The sequence below is a fragment of the Scyliorhinus torazame genome, chromosome 3, assembly GCF_047496885.1.
Source record: "Scyliorhinus torazame isolate Kashiwa2021f chromosome 3, sScyTor2.1, whole genome shotgun sequence".
NCBI lineage: Eukaryota > Metazoa > Chordata > Chondrichthyes > Carcharhiniformes > Scyliorhinidae > Scyliorhinus > Scyliorhinus torazame.
In genome coordinates, this window is record NC_092709.1 from 155,094,375 (window position 1) to 155,116,954 (window position 22,580).

Here is a 22,580-nt window from a genome sequence, read left to right on the forward strand (position 1 = left end):
CAAATTTAGCCTGTGCAATGTGCCCCAATTCTTAGCTATCTGGATCCCCAGGTAACGAAAGTCTCTTGTTACCTTCCTCAACGGTAGGTCTTCTATTTCTCTACTCTGCTCCCCTGGATGCACCACAAACAGCTCACTCTTTCCCATGTTCAATTTATACCCTGAAAAATCCCCAAACTCCCCAAGTATCCGCATTATTTCTGGCATCCCCTCCGCTGGATCCGCCACATATAGTAGCAGATCATCCGCATATAAAGATACCCGGTGTTCTTCTCCTCCCCTAAGTATTCCCCTCCATCCCTTGGAACCTCTCAGCGCTATCGCCAGGGGCTCAATCGCCAGTGCAAACAGTAATGGGGACAGAGGACACCCCTGCCTTGTCCCTCTATGGAGCCGAAAATATGCCGATCCCCGTCCATTCGTGACCACACTCGCCACTGGGGCCCTATACAACAGCTGCACCCATCTAACATACCCCTCTCCGAACCCAAATCTCCTCAACACCTCCCACAGATAATCCCACTCCACTCTATCAAATGCTTTCTCGGCATCCATCGCCACTACTATCTCCGTTTCACTCTCTGGTGGGGCCATCATCATTACCCCTAACAACCTCCGTATGTTCGTGTTCAGCTGTCTCCCCTTCACAAACCCAGTTTGGTCCTCATGAACCACCCCCGGGACACATTCCTCTATTCTCATTGCCATTACCTTGGCCAAGACCTTGGCATCTACATTGAGGAGGGAGATTGGTCTGTAGGACCCGCATTGTAGCGGATCCTTTTCCTTCTTTAAAAGAAGCGATATCGTTGCTTCTGACATAGTCGGGGGCAGTTGTCCCCTTTCCTTTGCCTCGTTGAAGGTCCTCGTCAGTAGCGGGGCGAGCAAGTCCAAATATTTTCTGTAAAATTCAACTGGGAATCCGTCCGGTCCCGGGGCCTTTCCCGTCTGCATGTTCCTAATTCCTTTCACCACTTCTTCTACCGTGATCTGTGCTCCCAATCCCATCCTTTCCTGCTCTTCCACCTTGGGAATTTCCAGCCGATCCAAAAACTCCATCATTCTCTCCCTCCCATCCGGGGGTTGAGCTTCATACAATTTTTTATAAAATGTCTTAAACACTTCATTCACTCTCTCCGCTCCCCGCTCCGTCTCTCCATCTTCGTCTCTCACCCCCCCTATTTCCCTCGCTGCTCCCCTTTTCCTCAATTGGTGTGCCAGCAATCTGCTCGCCTTCTCTCCATATTCATACTGTACACCCTGCGCCTTCCTCCATTGTGCCTCTGCAGTGCCTGTGGTCAGCAAGTTGCAAGTGCTTTGTAAGTGCTGCTCGACATTGTTAGCAGGCGGCTGGCGACTGCGGTCCCGGCAAATCGGTTGGCGAGCCTTTGCGACGTGAAGCCCATGGGGCCTCATTAAGTGGATCAATTAAAGTTGAATAGCGTTCCCGGCCTCATTGGGCCGAGCACCGGGAAGCTCACGGCAGTTCCTGCTCGCTACCACGAGAAATTTCTCACTAGAAATCTTTCCGGAAAATTGGGGCCCAAGTGTCATTTGGAGTGAGTTTGGCAGGGTGTTTCTCGTCGGCTTTTTGGGTAAGATCCACACTGGTATCGAAGCACACTTAGTAATTTTTTAGGGCCGTCGGGAGTTTCTCCCTCAAGTGAGGAGATCCTAGGTCGCTGACAACTCATGAAAGATCTCGCGAGGCCTGGCGAGCTGGGTAGATCCCAGAAGAGGGATCTCCCGGCATCTACTGGCTGCGCCACGTTGCTTTTCAGGCACAACGCGGCCAGTAGATCTCACCTCCAGATATACATATTTAAATCAGCCATTAGGCTCATTCAAATACGGCGGTGCCGTATTCTCCTGGGTCCTGGGAACTAACGGCCTCCCCAACGTGGTCTGGACTTGGTACCATTTATAGAATAATACAGCACAGGAACACGCCCTTTGGCCCTCCAAACGTGTATCGGTCATGATACCACCCGTGGTCAAAATCCTCAGCACTTCCTAGTGCTGTATCCCTCTATACCCATCCGATCAGTGGGCGGGATTCTCTGCCCCACCGAGCCACATTTCTGCCCCGACCGGCCGGCGGGATTCTCCGTTAAGCCGGCCGGCCAATGGGGTTTCCCAATGTGGGGCAGCCCTTCGCTAGCGGGAAACCCCCGGCCACCGGCATAACGGAGAATCAAGCCGGCGGAGAATGCCGGCCCATGTGTTTGTCAAGATGCCTTTTGAACGCTGTTAATGTATCTGCTTCCACAACCTCCTCTGGCAACGCGTTCCAGGCACTCACCACCCTCTGCGTGAAAAACCTGCCACGCACATCTCCTCTAAACTTTGCCCCCCGAACCTTAAACCTATGCCCCCTGGTGACTGATCCCTCCACCCTGGGAAAGAGTGTCTGCCCATCCACTCTATCCATGTCCCTCATAACCTTGTAGACCTCTATCAGATCACCCCTCAACCTCCATAGTTCTAATTAAAACAGTCCCGAGTCTATTCAGCCTCTCTGCATAGCTAACACCCTCCAGACCGGGTATTATCCTGGTAAACCTCCTCTGCATCCTCTCCAAAGCCTCCACATCCTTCTGGTAGTGTGGCAACCAGAATTGTGCGCAATATTCCAAGTGCGGCCGTACCAAGGTTCTATACAACTATAGCTGACTTGCCAGTTTTTATATTCAATGCCCTGTTCAATGGAGCAATTTAACTCAATTCTGTCAATTGCTGGTCTGTATTTTGATCGACAACACAGGGCTTTAGAGGCAGTCATTACAGCACAGAAGGTGGCCATTCAGCCCATCAAAATTAAAATACCTCCATGTCCATTCAGGTTAATTTGCAGAGGCACAAACCACCAGCCACGTAATTCCCTAACCACACAGCAAGTGTGCCAAAGAACTGCGGCCCAATTCTCATGGAGAACGTAGAGTTCAAAGCCAACAGTGGAGGGAGAAATAAGGTACAACAAAGAGAATTCAGTGATGCAAAGGGCGGCCAATTTCCATGCAAACTGCTATTTAACTGAATTTAGTACTGGTCCACACAAACATGGACCAGGCGTAATGGCACCTGGGGGGCTGGGGCAGGGTGGTCCCCTGGGTCTTCGTCCGGCACCCAGGCACCTTGGCAGTGCCACCTTCCAAAGTGTCACTACTAATGATCGGAGCCCCCTCAGGCCATGCCATTGAAAGGGGGGAGGGTTATGAGGGGGAGTATGAAGGGTGGAGGTGTGTGAAGGGATCCCATGAAGGTTGGAGAGGGTTAAGGATGGGTATCCTGAAAGGGGGGGGGTCCTCAGCGACCCCACAGCAGGGTGTCCTCACTTGCGGGAGTGTGGAGTAAGGTCCATGTGTGCGAGGGACGACATTGCCCGTGAGTGGAGGGGTTAGGACCCTCAAGCTCACTTAGACATTGAGACATCCTTTCAAAATCTCCGAGGAGCCAGTCTCACCAGCAAGTTCAGTTCCCCAGTGATTAAAACATTTTGAAGTGTGGGCTTGACCAGGGAGAACTCCCCACGGCCCCAAAAAATGACTAAATGTGGTTCAATACCAGTGTGGCTCTCACCCAAAAGGCCGACGAGAAACACCGCGCCAAACTCACCCGAAATGGCACTTAGAAATGTTTTGGTTGAATCGTGCCTATAGTTTTTTCCCAATTAAGGGGCAATTTAGCGTGGCCAATCCACCTACCCTGCACACTTTTGGGTTGAGGGGGTGAGACCCACTCAGACATGGGGAGAATGTGCAAACTCCACATGGACAGTGACCCAGGGCCAGGGTCGAACCCGGGTCTTCGGCGCTGTGAGGCAGCAGTGCTAACCAATATGCCACCATGCCACGCCCTGCACCCAAAGATTTTAAGGAGAGTAAAGCAAAGAGCTAAAGAGGTTTACAAAAGGAATTGCAGGACAAAACCATGACCATCAGTGATGGAGCAATTAAAATCGGGGACGCCCAAGATGTCAGAATTGACAGAGTACAAAGACTTTGAAGGTTTGAGGGCTGGTGGAAGTTACAGAGTAGTGAGGAGCAAGGGCATCGAGAGATAGTAATTTTGAAATCGAGGTGCTGCTTGACTGAAAGCCAACAAGTCAGCAAGCATTGGGGCAATGAGTGAATGTGACTTGGTATGAGTTAAAATATGAGCAGCAAATTTTTTGATAAGCTCAATTTTTTGTCGAGTGGAAGATTGGAGGTGGGCCAGACGAGTACTGGAAGAGTCAAGTTTGGATGTAACGAAGCGTAAATTAGGTTTCAAAAGCAATGCACTGAATTGAAACATGCAAGAGGTTGGACAATGTGGTGGAGGTGCAAGTAGGCAGCCTTGGTGATAAATACTTTTGTGGTGGGAAGCTCATATTCGGGTCAAATGCAGCATCACAGTTTCAAATTGAGTGTTTCAGACAGTTGCCAGGGAGAGGGAGGGAATCAAGCTAGGGAACAGAGATTGTGGTGGGAACCAAAAACATGGACCAAATATGAAGGGTAAAAGACTGAGCATCATTCTGCCTATGTCCCAACAGAAATATTTGATTTTAAAACAATAACCAGAAATGTACCTTTTTAAAAACATCACCTTTTCAGTTTTACAAATACTGAGCACAATTTTACATAGGTAAAGATGGAAAAATAGGTTAACTTGACTTAATCTACATGTTTGACATTCGATTGCTGGAAGAACAGAAAGAGGTGTAGAAATGCTTTTTAATGTGATTCGTCATGCAATATAGTCAGTTAAAAGAGTGGACAGGAAAACTCCCATTATAAAAATATTCTAGCAAATAGTTTATTCAGTTAAAACTACAAAACAACACTTCTTATGTAAAAGACTCCCGTGCAAAAGAAAAATCAAGCATACCTCAAACTTCAGCTGTATTTAACAGAAGGCTTGAATCTAGGATTGTTATCTAGATAGTCCTTTTTCAAATATTTAAATTGTTCATTATGATTCATTACATATATTAATAAACAAACAATTTGTGTTACAAAAACATTTATTCAGCATTGTTCATTTACAAGATGTACTAATTATAAAAAAGATACAGAATATTTGGTGCCATTATAAATTATAGCCATAAATCCCTTTGCAGTTACCTTAGGATTGAGTAGTCAAATTTATTGTTTATTTGAAATTTGCACTTTGATAAACCGCCCCCCCCCACCCCCCCCGGGTAAACAATAAGCTACTTTATTCAAATTCACCTGGTGCTACTTCAGTTAAACCACTTAACATTTCGGTTTACATGAAATATTTCTTGCAAAACAAGCTTTTGAGCCATTAAAATGAAGAGTAAAGTAGTCATCTTTTTTGTGAAACCTTGAACTAAGACATCATGGTCTATGGCGCAAAAAAAACTATAAATAAGTATTGCAGACAGAAACTATAATAGATTAATGCACTTAACTTATAAAGGAACTGTTCCGCATACATGTCGGTTTCATTTATTTTCCCATGTGCAAACACGTTGCTGGGGAAAATGATGTTCTTAATCCGCATACGTGCCGGATTCATTTATTTTCCCATGCGCAAACACGCTGCTGTGGGAAAATGTTTTCTCTCTTATCAATTTGTAACTTTCTTCTGAACCCCATTTGAATCTATATCTTTATGTTTATTTGTTTCCCAATATGCAACTTGCACAATTAGTTAATTCGAACAACTTTGATCTCCAATTTTCTATGAAGCATAATCCTTCAGATACAGTGAAAATAATCATGAATGATAGAAATCTGAAAGAGAAGTAAAAATGCTGGAAGCACACAGAAGCTTCAGCAGCATCTTAATGATATGACATATTAATGCTCTGGAAGGAACCTCTTCAAAAGATCATGAGAATTCTTTTTCTCTTTCAGGTGATTAATAACCTCTGTTTTCTGATCTTAGAAAAACAAATAATGCACTATGTGATGATAACTTTTTAAAGAGGATCCACTTGCATCAATATTCTCTTTATCAAGTTTCCCTACATCTCCATTTTATAACTGAAACTTCTTCAGAAATAATTGTAAACTTCAACTGAAATATTTTCGGGTCAGCATTACCTGAATTTCTTTCCTAAGAACAGCAATATAGGATTTGAATTTTTAAAAAATCATTGCAGCAGGCACATCTCTGTACAATGAAAGCCTGAAGTTATTAAGTGAGTATTGTTGAAAAGTTATAAAAAGCCAAAAAGGTTATCTGGCTGTATGCTCACATCACTGTTTGAAGGTGCATTTGCATCATGAGTGGCAAGAAATATTGCACAAAGAATCCACACAGTTGTAGGGAAAGCTGTCTTGAAAGCATTTGTCTGCCAGGTCTCCACAGAAACCAACCAAAGATTTTCTTCCTTTGCCATAGGAAATTGATACACAAACCAAAGTGGCCTATTCCAAACCAAATATTTCCAAACAGAGATGGAAAAAAACAAGTAAATATATTTTGGTTTGAGTTATTAATAAATTATAAAGTTTTCAATAAATATTCCTGATCAGTGCTTCCTTTGCAGCTTTCGAACCTTTATATATTGTCAAGCTTGACAGTGTTCAGTTTGCCATGCAAAGGCTTACATTCGAAGCAGCTCTTCTAAAGGTTAAAGTGTGCAATAATCAATCAATCCGATTTCCACAAATTGTGAACCTGTCTATTTCTAGAAGATCTTCTTTTGAAGAACAATGTTTGCCATCAGATTTTCCCTGTGGTACTCCCTTGTCCTCTACATCTGGGGTTGTAAGAAACTGGTCAGAACTGTTGCTCGAGACGAGAGTCGATACACTTTCTGATAGGGATACGGGCTGGCTAATGATTGACTCTGATTGCATTTCTTCTGAAGTACCTGTCAAATTGAAATGATCCCATTATAGGTTTTGCAAATTATCAATACATGAAGACATGTCAAATCTTTTATTTCAAACATGAACATACCTCCATGGTAAAATGCTTGCAAACATTCTGATTGTATCTCAACAGGATTTCCTACACAAGATACTAAATTAACATACAAAACAAGGTCAAATATTTTAACTATTTTCTGTAATTTATACATGCAATTTTGTTACACTAAAATGTAGATCTTAAGTTATATTAATATTTGCAAGATTTTAGACTGCTATTCCTCATTTGTGTTCCAATAGTAAAAATGATCAATATTAGTATTTCCCTGAATAACTATACTAAATAATATAAAGCAATTAAAAAATAATTTTAGAAGCATCTATAACTTGTGTATGTATGTAAATGGATCATGGATTTTATTAATTTTTCCCTCCCTGGTCAAAATTAGATTTCAAGGAAAACTGCTGAGCAGCACTTATTCAAGATAAATGTATATAGCACCAAGTCAAAAACTCCTCTTAAAACTCTAGCCTTCCTGAAAATAATTTGTTGTTCTTTCAAGATATTTGCTTACAAATTAAAACACTCATTTTCAAAATATATATATATATTTTTTTAAAATCACTATTAATCAAATGTTGTTATTTTATTTGGATGTACCTGCAGTAACTTCTTCTGGGGCAATTGCCTATTTTTACCATCTTATCATTAATTCTGACCTCTAAATATATCTTTTGACAATTTGAAAATCTGTCATTTTTATGTCCTGTAAAATCTCACAAAGTTGGGCAGTCATATTCATTAATTTGCAGCTTGTGGAACTTTTCCATATGCAAAATATTTAAGCAAATTAATTAGTTTGTTTTGTGGCAGCTGATGGTTTTAGATAATGGATTTTAGTAACAGAGAGAGGCTAGGGATTTGAACATTTGACATAATTAGTTTGTGCAGCCTGTTGGTTGCTGATTAATCTTTTGCTTTAAACCTGTTTATATTGGAACGAGTCAACATAGTTATATAGGGCACAATTTAATGGCCTCGTCGCACCCAATTTGGTGACACGACAAAGCCGTTTAATCTCGCGAGAATTGAGATGCTCAGAACGCCTCGCGAGATCTCACGTGATGAGATCCAAATTTACATACTTAAATATTCTTATTTAAATATGTCTGCACCATATTGTCCCGGGACCCAGGAACAAATGGCCTCGCCTAGAAGATCTCGCCGTGGCGCTGTTTAGCACTGGTCCACACTAACGTGGAACAGGCATAATGGCACCTGGGCAGAGGGGATATCCCAGGTCATTGGAGGCCCCTGGGTGGTTGGACTCTGAGAAGGGTGGTACTCTGGCAATCCCGCTAGCATTCAGGCACCTTGGCACTGCCACACGGGCATCCCTACATGGTGGGGATGCCGTGGGGTTGAAAGATTGTGATGGCCTTTAAAAATGTCACCCGATCTGCTCGTCAGTGCAGGAAATTAGGTAAATGCGGTCTCGGCGGGGCATTCCCTGCAGAGGCCAAAAAGAACAACAAGGTCCTGTTAGATAGCAGGGTTGTTCTCTGTGCTGCAAGTGCCGAGAAACACGCCGCTGCACAGGCCCAAAACGGGGGAGACTCTTTTTCCAAAACCAAATTGCGCCATAGTGTTAAGTCAAATCATTCAAATAGTTTCTTCATGCTAAGGCATGGATAAAGCGTGAAGTTTACACTCTGGTTATGGTGTGTACTTTTTGAAAGACATTCGATTAAATAGTACAAAAAATAGTTAAACAGTACAAAAAGTAGCTATTTAGAAACAAACAGGGTTCTATGTTGTTGGAAGAAAACAGAGTAATGTGAGCTGAATCAAAATATTTATTTTCCATTATTACAGTTGTTCTGAAAAAAACCAATGCAAATAAAATCATTAAACTCCATCATGTTCCCGATAGGTAGGCAATAATTGCTGTAGAAAACAAGGCTATCTTATCTGATTATCATCACTTCAGCTGTTCGTTTTTCTCAATGATGTTGAAAAATATATACATGGAAGTGTGATCAGAACAGAGTGAATGCTATGAATCCCCATAGCTCCATCATCAATTCAAAACACAGAAATTCTATCCAACGTATAGATACATGTGCTAAAACAATATTTATAAATGTTTGTAATTACTAATGGAATTTTGAGTGATTTAATTGATTGACTATTAATTAAATGCATCTGATATGATTCAAGCATGTTAGTGTAAGGTTGAAGATCTGGGATCGAGTATTGGTTCATCGTTCAGTGCTCCACTATTGAGGGTTGGGACATTAAATTGCAGTATGAACAAGATTTTTAAAAAATGTTAAAAGTGCATGAATCCCACACACAGGAAAGGGAGCATTAATTTTCAGCTCTGTACTGGCATGCTCCTATCCAGTAGAATTGTATTAAAAAAATGTATCAAATATGACTAAATCATTCTATTAATTGCAGCTTACCAAAGAAAATTTTCACAGCACTCACTATTATCATCTGATTTGTCTCTGTGGGTAGCTTCCAAATATAACTGAAATGCTGCTATGTCAGAAATTACTGAACTGACACCAAATTATTAATTTGCATTCAAAAAATAATTTCAGAAATGCACTAATTTTGCAAACAAAATTATATTATTAAGACATTTATATTTGGCTTATCCAAATTAAGTATTAGATATACATCTTTTAATAAAGGGAGTGTTTGTCTTGGTGTAAAATGCTGATTAAGGTGCCATATGAAAATTAATTACCTGGAGGTGATTTAGCTTTGCTGGCAGGTTTTTTGGCAAATTTCCCAGGGGTGTTGGCTGGTGGGGTTTGAAATAGTTTTTCCTCCATCTTGGCCTCTTTCACATATTGGCAAGATTTCCCCAGCAACACAATGCTGTTAAGAACTTTAAGTGCAATCAGTCTTGAAAGGGAAAGAAACAAAAACCATGTTTAGAATAGCAAAGGAGACCTTGAACCAGAGTAATCTATAGCTGCCAAACAGACAATGCTTATCTACAAACATATCCATCAAGTCATATATAATCCTCTTTAGAAAACCGACTGTTACCAGATATTACTGATCTGCAAAATCCTTGCAATCAACAGTAGTTCACTTGGAATCGCAAACTGTAACTGTAATGCAATGTAGCAATGGCTTCTCAATATAGCCATCAGACTCAAATTACAGTACAAAATTGTTCTTTCACTATTCCCCAACCCCCTCACCCACTCTTCTCACTCAGGATAGCTGTTTTTTATTAACAGTTATTCAGAGGCATTCCTAGAAACTTTAAGTGCCCTGACAAAAAAAAAACTTGCAAGCAAACTACTTTTATCGATGCCAAGCCTTGCTTGGTAAATTAGACTCTCACACAATTAGACACTGCAGCTCCCTCTGAAATATATTACTCATACAGGGCCTTTCCAACATGCAACAGGGTGGATTATTAGCATCAGAAGTTACGCTGGGGATACTAATGTTCAGCCATGACTGAGTCACTATGATTTGGTGTCCAAATCCAAGATATTTTTAAGGGATTTATATTTGTATTGGCAAACATTAGAAATAGGTATAGTTTTAAGTGGGTTTAATTTCATGTTTCTGTGCCTGGAAGGGTAAAATCTATAGTTAGATTCATGCTGGAAAAAGGTGTTTGTGTGTGTGGGGGTTGGTTAAGTTCCAACTGTGCTTCTATTGTGCTTATAGAGGGCTAAAGCGTGAAGAGTAAATAAAAGGCATAAGCATGTGGGTGTTGCTTAGCAACTGGGGCCTCGTGGGGTAGAGAAGCTTTTACGTTTTAGTTTAGCGAATTTGTGGGTCATTGGAGATAGGTACTGAGAGAGAAAGCAGCTCTGCTAGATGCAGTGGGTTTAGAAGACTAGAGAGGGAACATCTCTCTCAGTTTTGCTTGAAGAAAAGCCATACCATGGAGTATTGGTTAAGAAAACAAGAGTAGAGATCTGAGGAGCAGCTAGTTAATGAAACTACATAGATTAAGAGAAATTTCCAAGAAATCTAGAAAGGTACTAGAACAGAGCATTGTTCAATAAAGTCATAGAGAGTTGAAAAGGCATTGGGTTGTGAGTAGCCAGAAAGATATTTGAAGTGACTTTCAGGTTTGTGAGATTTTATTACAGCCTGTGGAACGCGAGTTGAAATAACTATGCACCATGAGTTTGTGTAAAAGCAGTGGGGCAAAGGAAACCTAAAAACGGGTAGTGTAAAATCCTCGAGTCAAATCACTGTTAAAAAGGAAGTGGAAGCTTTGTTTAAAAGTGAGAGTTAGGAAACCTGGACTGAATTTCAGAATGCAAAGCACTAAGCGAAAGCATTATTAGGATAGAAGATTCTAAAGCGTGTTTTTGGGAGTGGAGTTTGGAAACTCTCATGTGATCATCATCTGGGGAGTTTCTGAGGAGAAATTCAGACTAACTTGGGTTCTGAGCGCCATGCGTGTATTTAACCAGTCATCTTGTGCACTTAGAAGGGACTTTTTGTGTTAATTAGACCACTGTAGCTTAAGATGTACTTTGAAATCAGTATTTATCTTAAAATTTTAGTGTATTTGTCAAGTTAAGGGGGGAGTGAAGGAATATTATATTATAATTCAAATTTTCATGTTTAATAAATATTTTTTTCTTGTTGTTAAAACTACTTAACAGTCCCCTGACTCTGTTCCTTCACTTTTTATTTAAAAAAAGGAAAAGTTAGTGGACGGGATTCTCCATCGGCCGACGCTGGAATCAGGAAATGCGATTCGACAGAGAATCGGTTTTGATGCCAAAATTATGCCGGGCGCCGGTTTCATGCTAAATCGCAATTCTCCAGTGCCCCGACAGCAGTGGCAATGTGTTCCAGAATGTACGTCAATGCGTTGCAGAACGCACGTACAGTAAACCCTGTTGGCATATCATTGGCGGGTCTGACCCGATATTCTCCGCTGCCTCCGCGATCATCCGCCTCCACTGGGGCGAATTTCCAATGGCGAGGTTCACTTGTGCTTTTGAAGCAGGCGCCGTGGCTTCCGAGAGAGGGGGTACAGAAAGTGTCCAACATTGCCATTGTTTGCTGACAGTCATGCCGCTGGCCGGGGGGGGGTGGGGCTTGTGCCAGGGTTGGAGGGAGCAGTGGGGGGGTTGGCCAGGTGGTGAGCTGTGGAGTCGGGGTGGACGGGCACAGAGCACCATTGCCACAACCTACAAGATAGCCATGCAGCTGTGAATGCTGCCGACTGCCTACTGTGAACTTAGGGCAACAGGTCGTATAAATGTCCTCTGGGCACCCCTCTAAGTGCCCTCTGGCCCCAGCCGACGACTCATCATTGGGATGGGCCGCCTGCGCAACCAGTGCCATCTTGTTGGCTGGGATGAGTAAGTGTGGGGAGTATAATGCATATATGTGGCTGCAGCTGGTCAGCCTTCTGAGTGTCAATCACGGACGCAGCGATTAGAATCGATTGTGTTCCATCTCTAGTTAAGAACACCATCTACAACAGACCCCTGGTTGGGCCAATACTCGCTATTGCAGTGGTCCATGTTCCCCAGCATTTTGACCTAGAGGACCGGCTGCCACTTTCTGCTCAGGCTTTTGTGCCTCATGTGACGGTGGTAACCAGCGATGGATTGTCCTGATCATCATCTGGATGAGAGCCATTACAATGGTAGAATTGCCTGCAGCATCGATGCCTCAGTGGATGTGTGAACAAAATGAAGTGTTACATTTAGTAAGTAAGTCGTCATAGAAAGAGGCCATTCAACCCATTGAATCAACACCGACACTTCGAAAGACCACCTTACCCAGGCCCAATCCCCTGCCCTGTAACCCCACTCTAAGGGGAAATTTAGCATGGCCAATCCACCTATCCTGCACATCTTTGGACTGTGGGAGGATACCGGAACACCCGGTATCCTAAGAAAGCCATGCAGACACGGGGAGAACGTGCAAACATCACACAGACATTACCCGAGGTTGGAATCGAACCCGGGTCCCTGCCGCTGTGAGGCAGAAGTGCTAACCGCTGTGTCACTGTGCCGACCCATGTCTTTTACAGGTTTCTCTCCATCTCAAAACCAGCAGGCCAGTGCCAAGCTCTTTGACTGGCCTCCCTGCCTCCTCATCGACTCCGCTTGGTGCTTGGATGTGGCGACTCTGGCGACCTACTGCTCCCCAGACCTGGAATACCTGACCGTGAAGTGCTGCCCGTACTACCTTCCATGTGAATTCACGTCAGCTATTATCACAGCAGTCTACATCCCTCACCAGGCAGAAGTGAAGGCGGCGCTGGACGAACTGTACACAGAAATAAACAACAACGAAACAGAACACCCGGAGGCCTTGTTCATCATGGCCGGGGACTTCAACAAGGCCAACGTCAAGAGTGTACTGCCATAATTCCACCAGCACATCTCCTGTTCCTTGACCGCTGCTACAGAAAAAATAAAGGACGCCTACTGTTCCATCCCCCGGCCACACCTTGGAAAATCAGACCATAAGACGGTGCTCCTTCTCCCGGCATACAAGCAGAAACTTAAGCGGGAGAATCCGGCTAAGAAGATCGTGCAGTGCTAGTCCGAGGTAACAGAAGAGCCCCTAAATGAGTATGTCACCGCCATCACAGAATGCATCAGCAAATGTTTGGATGACTGCGTGCCAAAGAAAGCAGTACGTACGTTCCCCAACTGGAAACCATGGTTTAATCAGGAGATTGACCCCCTACTGAAGGACAGGTCTGAGGCGTTCAAGTCAGGCGTCGCTGACCTGTACAAGAAATCCAGGTACGACCTCCGCAAAGCCATCCGGGATGCCAAGAAGGAATATCAGATCAAGCTGGAGTCACAGACGAGCGTTACAGACTCTCGTCGGTTGTGGCAAGGCCTAAACAACATAACGGGCTACAAAGCGAAGCCGAGCAGTATCTCCGGCAGCAGTGCACCCCTCCCCGATGAACTCAATGCATTCTATGCTCGATTCGAGCAGGAAACCATCAATCCGCTGTCGAGTGCCCCAGCAGCCCAAAACACACCCATACCTACCGTCACAGCTTCCAAAGTCAGATCGATCTTCCTGAAAGTGAACCCTCAGAAGGTGACGGGTCTGGACTGGATCCCTCTTCGTGCACTCAGAGCCTGCGCAGACCAGCTGGCAGATGGGTTCGCGCACATCTTCAACGTGTCCCTACTGCGCTCCGAGGTCCCCACCTGCTTCAAGAAGACCACCATCATATCGGTGCCAAAGAAGAACCAGGCGACATGCCTCAATGACTATCGTCTGGTGGCCCTGACATCAATCGTAATAAAGTGCTTCAAGAGGTTGGTCATGAAGCGCATTAACTCCGTACTGCCTGAATGCCTAGATCCACTGCAATTCGCATACTGCCGCAACCGGTCCACAGCAGACGCCATCTCCCTGGCCCTACACTCATCCCTAGAGCATCTCGACAACAAGGACTCCTACAACAGACTCCTATTGATTGACTTCAGCTCCGCCTTCAACACGATAATTCCAGCTAAGATCATATCAAAGCTCCAAAACTTAGGACTTGGCTCCTCATTCTGCAACTGGATCCTCGACTTTCTGACCCACAGACCACAATCAGTAAGAATAAACAACAACACCTCCTCCACGATAGTCCTCAATACCGGCGCCCCGCAACGCTGCGTACTTAGCCCCCTACTCTAATTCCTATACACACACAAGTGCGTGGCAAAATTTGGTTCCAACTCCATCTACAAGTTTGCTGACGACACGACCATAGTGGGTCGGATTTCGAACAACGACGAGTCAGAATACAGAAGGGAGATCGAGAACCTAGTGGAGTGGTGGAACGATAACAATCTATCCCTCAATGCCAGCAAAACTAAAGAGCTGATCATTGACTTCAGGAAGCAAAGTACTGTACACATCCCTGTCTGCATCAACGGGGCCGAGGTGGAGATGGTTGATAGTTTCAAATTCCTTTAAAAAAAAAAGAATTTAGAGTACCTAATTTTTTTTTTACCAATTAAGGGGCAATTTAGCATGGCCAATCCAACTAACCTGCACATCTTTGGGTTGTGTGGATTAAACCCATGCAGACACGGGGAGAATGTGCAAACTCCACACGGACAGTGACCCAGGGCAGAGATTCGAACCCGGGCCTTCAGCGCCACAGTCTGTGCTATCCACTGCGCCACATGCCACCCTAGCTTCAAATTGCGAGGTGTGCACATCACTAAAAATCTGTCCTGGTCCACCCACGTCAACGCTACCTCCAAGAAAGCACAACAGCGCCTATACTTTCTCAGGAAACTAAAGAAATTCGGCATGTCCACACTGACTCTTACCAACTTTTACAGATGCACCATAGAAAGCATCCTATCTGGCTGCATCACAACCTGGTATGGCAACTGCTCGGCCCAAAACCGCAAAAAACTTCAGAGTTGTGAACACAGCCCAGTCCATCACACAAACCTGCCTCCCATCCATTGACTCTATCTACACCTCCCACTACCTTGGAAACAGACAGCATAATCAAATACCCCTCCCACCCAGCAGATTCACTCTGCCAACTTCTTCCATCAGGCAGGAGATACAAAAGTCGGAGTACATGCACGGACTTTGCGCAAAAGGTCAGGAGGGGGTTCCCTAGGTTGCCGGGATACACGCTGCTGGAGCGACTGTTGCTTCCGGATGTGGAAGGGGAGAGAAGAAGTGGGGATATATACAAGTGGCTGAGGGAGCAGGGAGGCGGGCGGGTGGTGAAGATCAAGGAGAAATGGGAAGCGGAGTTGGGAGGGGAGATCAATTGGGAAGTATGGAATGAGGCACTGCGTAGGGTAAATGCCTCATCTTGTGCAAGGATGAGCCTGATACAGTTTAAGGTGGTGCACAGGGTAGATATGACTCGGGTGAGATTGAGTGGGTTCTTTCAGGGGGTAGCAGATGAGTGTGGGATGTGTGGGCGGGCGTCAGCGAATCACGCACACATGTTTTGGAATTGTGAAAAATCAGAAAGATTCTGGGCAGGAGTGTTCGTGGTCTTAGCCAGGATAGTGGAGGAGGAGGTGGACCCGTACCTTTTGATGGCAATATTTGGGGTTTCAGAGAAGCCAGAGCTCATGGAGAGGAGGACGGCCGATGTTGTGGCCTTCGCCTCTGATTGCACAGCGGTGAATTTTACTGGAGTGACGGTCAACATCGTCACCAGGCATAGCGGTTTGGTTAGGTGACCTGTACGACTTTCTGCTGTTGGAGAAGATAAAGTATGAGTTAAGGGGCTCTGCAGGGGGGTTTGAGAAAAGGTGGGGGATGTTTGTGACCGTGTTTGAGGAGCTGTTCGTCACAGGGGGAGGGAGGGGTGAGGCGAAAAAGGGAAAACATTTGTACAGACTGTATAGTCTGGGAAGTACTTGCTGGGAAGTATGGTTCCCGAAGTGTTTATTTGCTGTAACCTGTTTTTGATACAGGTTTGTAATAAAATTAATTTTTTTTAAAAATCACTGTATATGGTTTTGCACTTTAAATACATGTACATGTAACATATTTTTTGGTTCATTAGGTGAGACTTTCTTGGCTGGAAGATCAGGCCTCATCTTAAAACACAGAACATAAAAAATACAGCACAGAATAGGCCCTTCGGCCCACGATGTTGTGCCGAACTTTTGTCCTAGATTAAGAACAAATTAATCTACACCCCATCTTTCTACCGTAATCCACGTACCTATCCAATAGCCGCTTGAAAGTCCCCAATGTTTCCGACTCAACTACTCCCAAAGGCAACGCATTCCATGCCCCCACTACTCTCTGGGTAAAGAACCTACCTCTGACATACCCCCTGTATCTTCCACCATTCACCTTAAATTTATATCCCCTTGTAATGGTTTTTTCTACCCAGGGGAAAAGTCTCTGACTGTCTATCTATTCCCCTGATCATCTTATAAACCTCTATCAAGTCTCCACTCATCCTTCTCCATCCTATTGAGAAAAGGCCTAGCACCCTCAACCTTTCCTCGTAAGACCTACTCTCCATTCCAGGCAACATCCTGGTAAATTTCCTTCGCACCTTTTCCAAAGCTCCCACATCCTTCCTAAAATGAGGCGACCAGAACTGCACACAGTACTCTAAATGTGGCCGTACCAAGGTTTTGTACAGCTGCATCATCACCTCACAGCTCTTAAATTCAATCCCTCTGTTAATGAACCCTAGCACACCATAGGCCTTCTTCACAGCTCTATCCACTTGAGTGGCAACTTTCAAAGATTTATGAACATAGACCCCAAGATCTCTCTGCTCCTCCACATTGCCAAGAGCCCTACCGTTAACCCTGTATTCCGCATTCATATTTGTCCTTCCAAAATTGACAACCTCACACTTTTCAGGGTTAAACTCCATCTGCCACTTCACAGCCCAGCCCTGCATCCTCTTTGCAGCCGACAACAGCCCTCCTACCCATCCACAACTCCACCAATCTTCGTATCGTGTGCAAATTTACTGACCCACCCTTCAACTCCCTCATCCAAGTCATTAATGAAAATCACAAACAGCAGAGGACCCAGAACTGATCCCTGCAGTACGCCACTGGTAACTGGGCTCCAGGCTGAATATTTGCTATCCACCACCACTCTCCGACTTCTATCGGTTAGCCAATTTGTTATCCAACTGGCCAAATTTCCCACTATCCCATGCCTCCTTACTTTCTGCATAAGCCTACCTTGGGGAACCTTATCAAATGCCTTACTAAAATCCATGTACACTACATCCACTGCTTTACCTTCATCGCTCCTCAAAGAATTCAATAAGACTTTTAAGGCAAGACCTACCCCTCACAAATCCATGCTGACTAACCCTAATCAAGCAGTGTCTTTCCAGAGCTCAGAAATCCTATCCCTCAGTACTCTTTCCATTACTTTGCCTACCACCAAAGTAAGACTAACTGGCCTGTAATTCCCAGGGTTATCCCTATTCCCTTTTTTGAACAAGGGCACGACATTCACCACTTTCCAATCCCTTGGTACCACCCCTATTGACAGTGAGGATGAAAAGATCATTGCCAACGGCTCTGCAATTTCATCTCTTGCTTCCCATAGAATCCTTGGATATATCCCGTCAGGCCCGGGGGACTTGTCTATCCTCAAGTTTTTCAAAATGCCCAACACATCTTCCTTCCTAACAAGTATCTCCTCGAGCTTACCAGTCTGTTTCACACTGTCCTCTCCAACAATATGGCCCCTCGCATTCGTAAATACTGAAGAAAAGTACTTGTTCAAGTCCTCTCCTATCTCTTCAGATTCAATACACAATGTCCCGCTACTGTCCTTGATCAGATCTACCCTCGCTCTAGCCATTCTCATATTTCTCACATATGTGTAAAAGGCCTTGGGGTTTTCCCTGATCCTACCCGCCAAAGATTTTTCATGCCCTCTCTTAGCTCTGCTAATCCCTTTCTTCAGTTCCCTCCTGGCTATCTTAAATCCCTCCAGCAAGTCTCCTTCTTCCCCTTAACAAGACATTCAATCTCTCTTGTCAACGATGGTTCCCTCACTCGACCATCTCTTCCCTGCCTGACAGGGTCATACATATCAAGGACGCGTAGTATCTGTTCCTTGAACAAGTTCCACATTTCAATTGTGTCCTTCCCTGACAGCCTATGTTCCTAACTTATGCACTTCAGTTCTTGTCTGACAGCATCGTATTTACCCTTCCCCCAATTGGAAACCTTGCCCTGTTGCAAGCACCTATCCCTCTCCATTACTAAAGTGAAAGTCACAGAATTGTGGTCACTATCTCCAAAATGCTCCCCCACTAACAAATCTATCACTTGCTCTGGTTCATTACCAAGTACCAAATCCAATATGGCCTCCCCTCTGGTCAGACAATCTACATACGGTGTTAGAAAAGCTTCCTGGACACACTGCACAAACACCATCCCATCCAAACTATTTGATCTAAAGAGTTTCCACTCAATATTTGGGAAGTTGAAGTCACCCATGACTACTACCCTATGACTTCTGCACCTTTCTAAAATCTGTTTCCCAATCTGTTTCTCCACATCTCTGCTGCTATTGGGGGGCCTATAGAAAATTCCCACCAAGTGACTGCTCCTTTCCTATTTCTGACTTCAACCTATACTACCTCAGTAGGCAGATCCTCCTCGAACTGCCTTTCTGCAGCTGTTATACTATCTCCAATTAACAATGCCACCCCTGACGAATGTGATATAAAATAGTTACTTCAAAGATATTAGTTACTGTAATGTAGATAGAGGCCGGTCTAATTCTAGTGAGTTCACAGGCAAAGGATTTCAGAACTCATGGCAGAGGAGGGGGGATGGGGTGTCCAGTGGAGGAGGAGAAAAGGATGCTGGGTAATAGGAGGCCAGGGAAAAGGATGAGAAGTGAGCCAATCAGGATGTATGGCCAGGTCAGGAGGGGTATAGGATGACCTATGGGAATCGTGTATGTGAAACTTGATGCCATTTGAATGTATTGGCAGAGATCCCTTTGTCTCCTTCCTCATTCGTTTCCCAGGGGTCCAGGAGACTGGTTCTGTGTTCTGTGTCTGTGTGAAACGAGTCAGACTTGCAAGTCAACTAAAATAACTAATGCTATGCCTACAAATCCATCTCGAGTTTTATTGAGGCCAGACTAACGGGTAAAGAAATTTGAAATTGTCACCCCTCCCACTTCTTTTACCACCCTCCCTAATCTTATTGAAACATCTATAACCAGGAACCTCCAACAACCGCTTCTGCCCCTCTTCTATCCAAGTTTCCGTGATGGCCACCACATCGTAGTCCCAAGTACCAATCATGCCTTAAGTCCACCCACCGTATTCCTGATGCTTCTTGCACACTTCAACTCATTTCCGTGCCTGCAAGTACTCTCCTTTGTCAGTATTACCTTCCCCACTGCCTCACTACACGCTTAGACGTCCTGAACATCGGCTACCTTAGTTGCTGGACTACAAATCCGGTTCCCATTCCTCTGCCAAATTAGTTTAAACCCTCCCGAAGAGTACTCAAAAACCTCCCTCCCAGGATATTGGTGCCCCTCTGGTTCAGATGCAACACGTCCTGCTTGTACAGGTCCCACCTTCCCCAGAATGCGCACCAATTATCCAAATACCTGAAGCCCTCCCTCCTACACCATTCCTGCAGCCATGTGTTCAACTGCACTCTCTCTCTATTCCTAGCCTCTTATACACTGTTTTGATTTATTTATTAGTCATCGATTAGTTAGACCAGTCTTCTATTTTAGATTCCCACGCCTTTTGAATTGTGAGTATAAATAAATCCCATGCCTCATAACAAAATGCCTCCAGTCAAGTCACATCAATCCTCTATAGCAGCACTGAAGATGGAATGCTGATGTGGCCCAATGGATTAAGGACACACAGGACAGTAAAGAGGTGATTGTGAATCTTTCATTTAAATTGGGATTATTAGGGACTTCCAGTGCTGGTATGGGAGGGGAGGTCAAGCACCAGGTAGAATCATAGAATCCTTACAGAGCAGATGGAGGCCATTCAACCCATCAAGTCTGCACTGACAACTCAAATGAGCACTCTACCCACTTACACTCCCCCGCCTAATCCCGTAAACCAGAACCTAATCTGCACATCCCTGGACTCTAAGGGGCACTTTAGCATGGCCAATCCACCTAACCTGCACAACTTTGGACTGTGGGAGGAAACCGGAGCACCCGGAAGAAACCCACACGGACACAGGGAGAACGTACAAACTCAACACAGACAGAGGCCGGAATTGAACCCGGGTCACTGGCGCTGTGAGGCAGCAGTGCTAGCCACAGTGTCACCATGCCGCCCCAGGAGCTCCGACCAGGATCCCCATTTTTAAGGCCTTTTTGGCCGACTTTCAGGAGAATTTTGCAGGAAACCATTCTCCCGCACGAAACACGTGACAAAAAGAAAAGAAAGCAAAACATCCGCAAAAGCTCATTCTTCAGTAGACTCGAAGGCTTTGTTCAGTTCGGCAGCAGAGAAAATGGCAGTGGCAGCGTTGTTGACGACAGCCGCCCCAGTAACAACGAACATGCTCTAGGATGTGCTTGCAAACACTTCAACAAGAAATGGAAGTTGGTGGCAGAGAGTCTACGAAAATCGATTGAGGAGGCATAGACCCTGTCCGGATGAAACTTGACAAGACTGCTGAGGCAGTAAAGAAGCAAGCATGGTGCTAGAGGGTGTGGAGAAGGCGTTGACTAAGCAAGGTGAGCAGCTTGCATCATTGGAAGCCGGGATGGAGGCGGCGGCCGATGAGAACAAGAGATTAAAGGCTTACGTTGATGATCTCGAAAATCTTTAAGGAGGCAGAACTTCAATTGTAGGGTCCAGAGGAGGTGAAGGGCCCGAATTCCACGGAATATCTATCACGGATGTTTGGGAAGATGATGAGCGAGGATGGTCACGTGTCCCTTCCAGAGCTGGATAGAGCTCATCAGACACTTATGCAGAAGCATCATTTGAACGAGCCACCTTAAGCAAGCATTATTCGCTTTAAATTAAATGAAAATCGCCTATTGTCAGAAGTAGGCTTCAAATGAAGTTCCTGTGAAAAGCCCCTAGTCGCCACATTCCGGCACCTGTTCGGGGAGGCTTGTACGGGAATTGAACCGTGCTGCTGGCCTGCCTTGGTCTGCTTTCAAAGCCAGCGATTTAGCCCGCTTCCACAGCTTTAAGGAGAGGGTCCTAAAGTGGGACAAAGAATACAGTGACGAGAAGTGGGAAGGAAACCACGTGAGGATTTGGAATCATAGAATTCCTACTGTGCAGTAGGAGGCCATATGGCTCATCGAATGTGCACTGATCCTCCGAAAGGGCTCCCTACCTAGGCAGACTCACCGCCCTATCCTCGTAACCCCACCTAACATTAGACACTAAGGGGCAATTTAGCATAGCAAATCCACCTAACCGGACATCCTTGGACTCATGCAGACATGGGAAAAAAGTGCAAACTCCACACAGTCACCCAAGACCGGAATTGAACCTGGGTCCTTAGTGCTGTGAGGCAGCAGTTCTAACTGCAGTGCCACTGTGCTGCCCAGGACATGGGGACTGAGCTGACAAGTAGCTGGCCTTTAATAAAGTTACAGCTGTGCAAGAAAGGAGTTTGGTGCAGGGTGGTGTATCCGATATGGTTGTGGGTCACATGAGAGTCGAAGGACTACTATTTTAAGGAACCAGACGCCTTCATTAAAAAGCATGGATTTGGAACTAGTTGAATGTGTTGTACAAGATCTTTGATGTATGTCTCTTGGGAACGGTGTTGGGGTATCCTGTACATAGTTGTTGATATTTGTTGATAACATTTTTTTTTGTGTTTATGTGGTCGATGGGCAATTATGATGTTTATTTTATGACTATGAGAATTGTTTTATCCCTGAGGCGAGCAATGTCGTTGTCTGCTTCAGGAAACAGGGAGTGAGATGGAGGGGGGGAGAGGGGGTGGAAGGAGCTGTAGCCGTTGAACTGATTTGGTCAGCACTGGCGGGCTTAGCATCTGGGTAGGGGATTGTGGGTTTAGAGCTTGGGTTTGGTTTCAATTTGTGAATTTGGGCTGGGTGTTAGGTGGAAATGGGGTTAGTTTGCTGATGGTGATGGTAGGACTTTCTTTGTTTTACTCGGGGGGGGTTGATTTGGCAGCCAGACTTCCGGTGGCGGCTATGAGGTGAGCGGTTGCACACAAGGTGGCCCCCACTTGGGGAATTGATTTTAGGCCCATTAATGGGTGCCATTTTGGGAAGAAAAGTGGGGT

The 22,580-nt window shown here is 44.8% G+C and overlaps 1 protein-coding gene across 2 annotated transcripts in view; it reads right to left on the reverse strand.

The window, feature by feature from the left end:
• Positions 1 to 4,775: 4,775 nt before the first annotated feature.
• tapt1b (transmembrane anterior posterior transformation 1b) overlaps positions 4,776 to 22,580 on the reverse strand; it is a 191,612-nt gene continuing 173,807 nt past the window's right edge. The window contains exons 13-15 of one of the 2 annotated variants that reach the window (XM_072496424.1): positions 9,590 to 9,750; positions 6,922 to 6,984; positions 4,776 to 6,832 (exon numbers count right to left, since the gene is read on the reverse strand). In XM_072496424.1, the coding sequence (XP_072352525.1) occupies positions 6,606 to 6,832; positions 6,922 to 6,984; positions 9,590 to 9,750 (451 nt within the window). In that variant the 3' untranslated portion in view covers positions 4,776 to 6,605. The remainder of the gene's footprint in view (positions 6,833 to 6,921; positions 6,985 to 9,589; positions 9,751 to 22,580) is intronic. The other variant, XM_072496425.1, reaches the window with a different exon arrangement.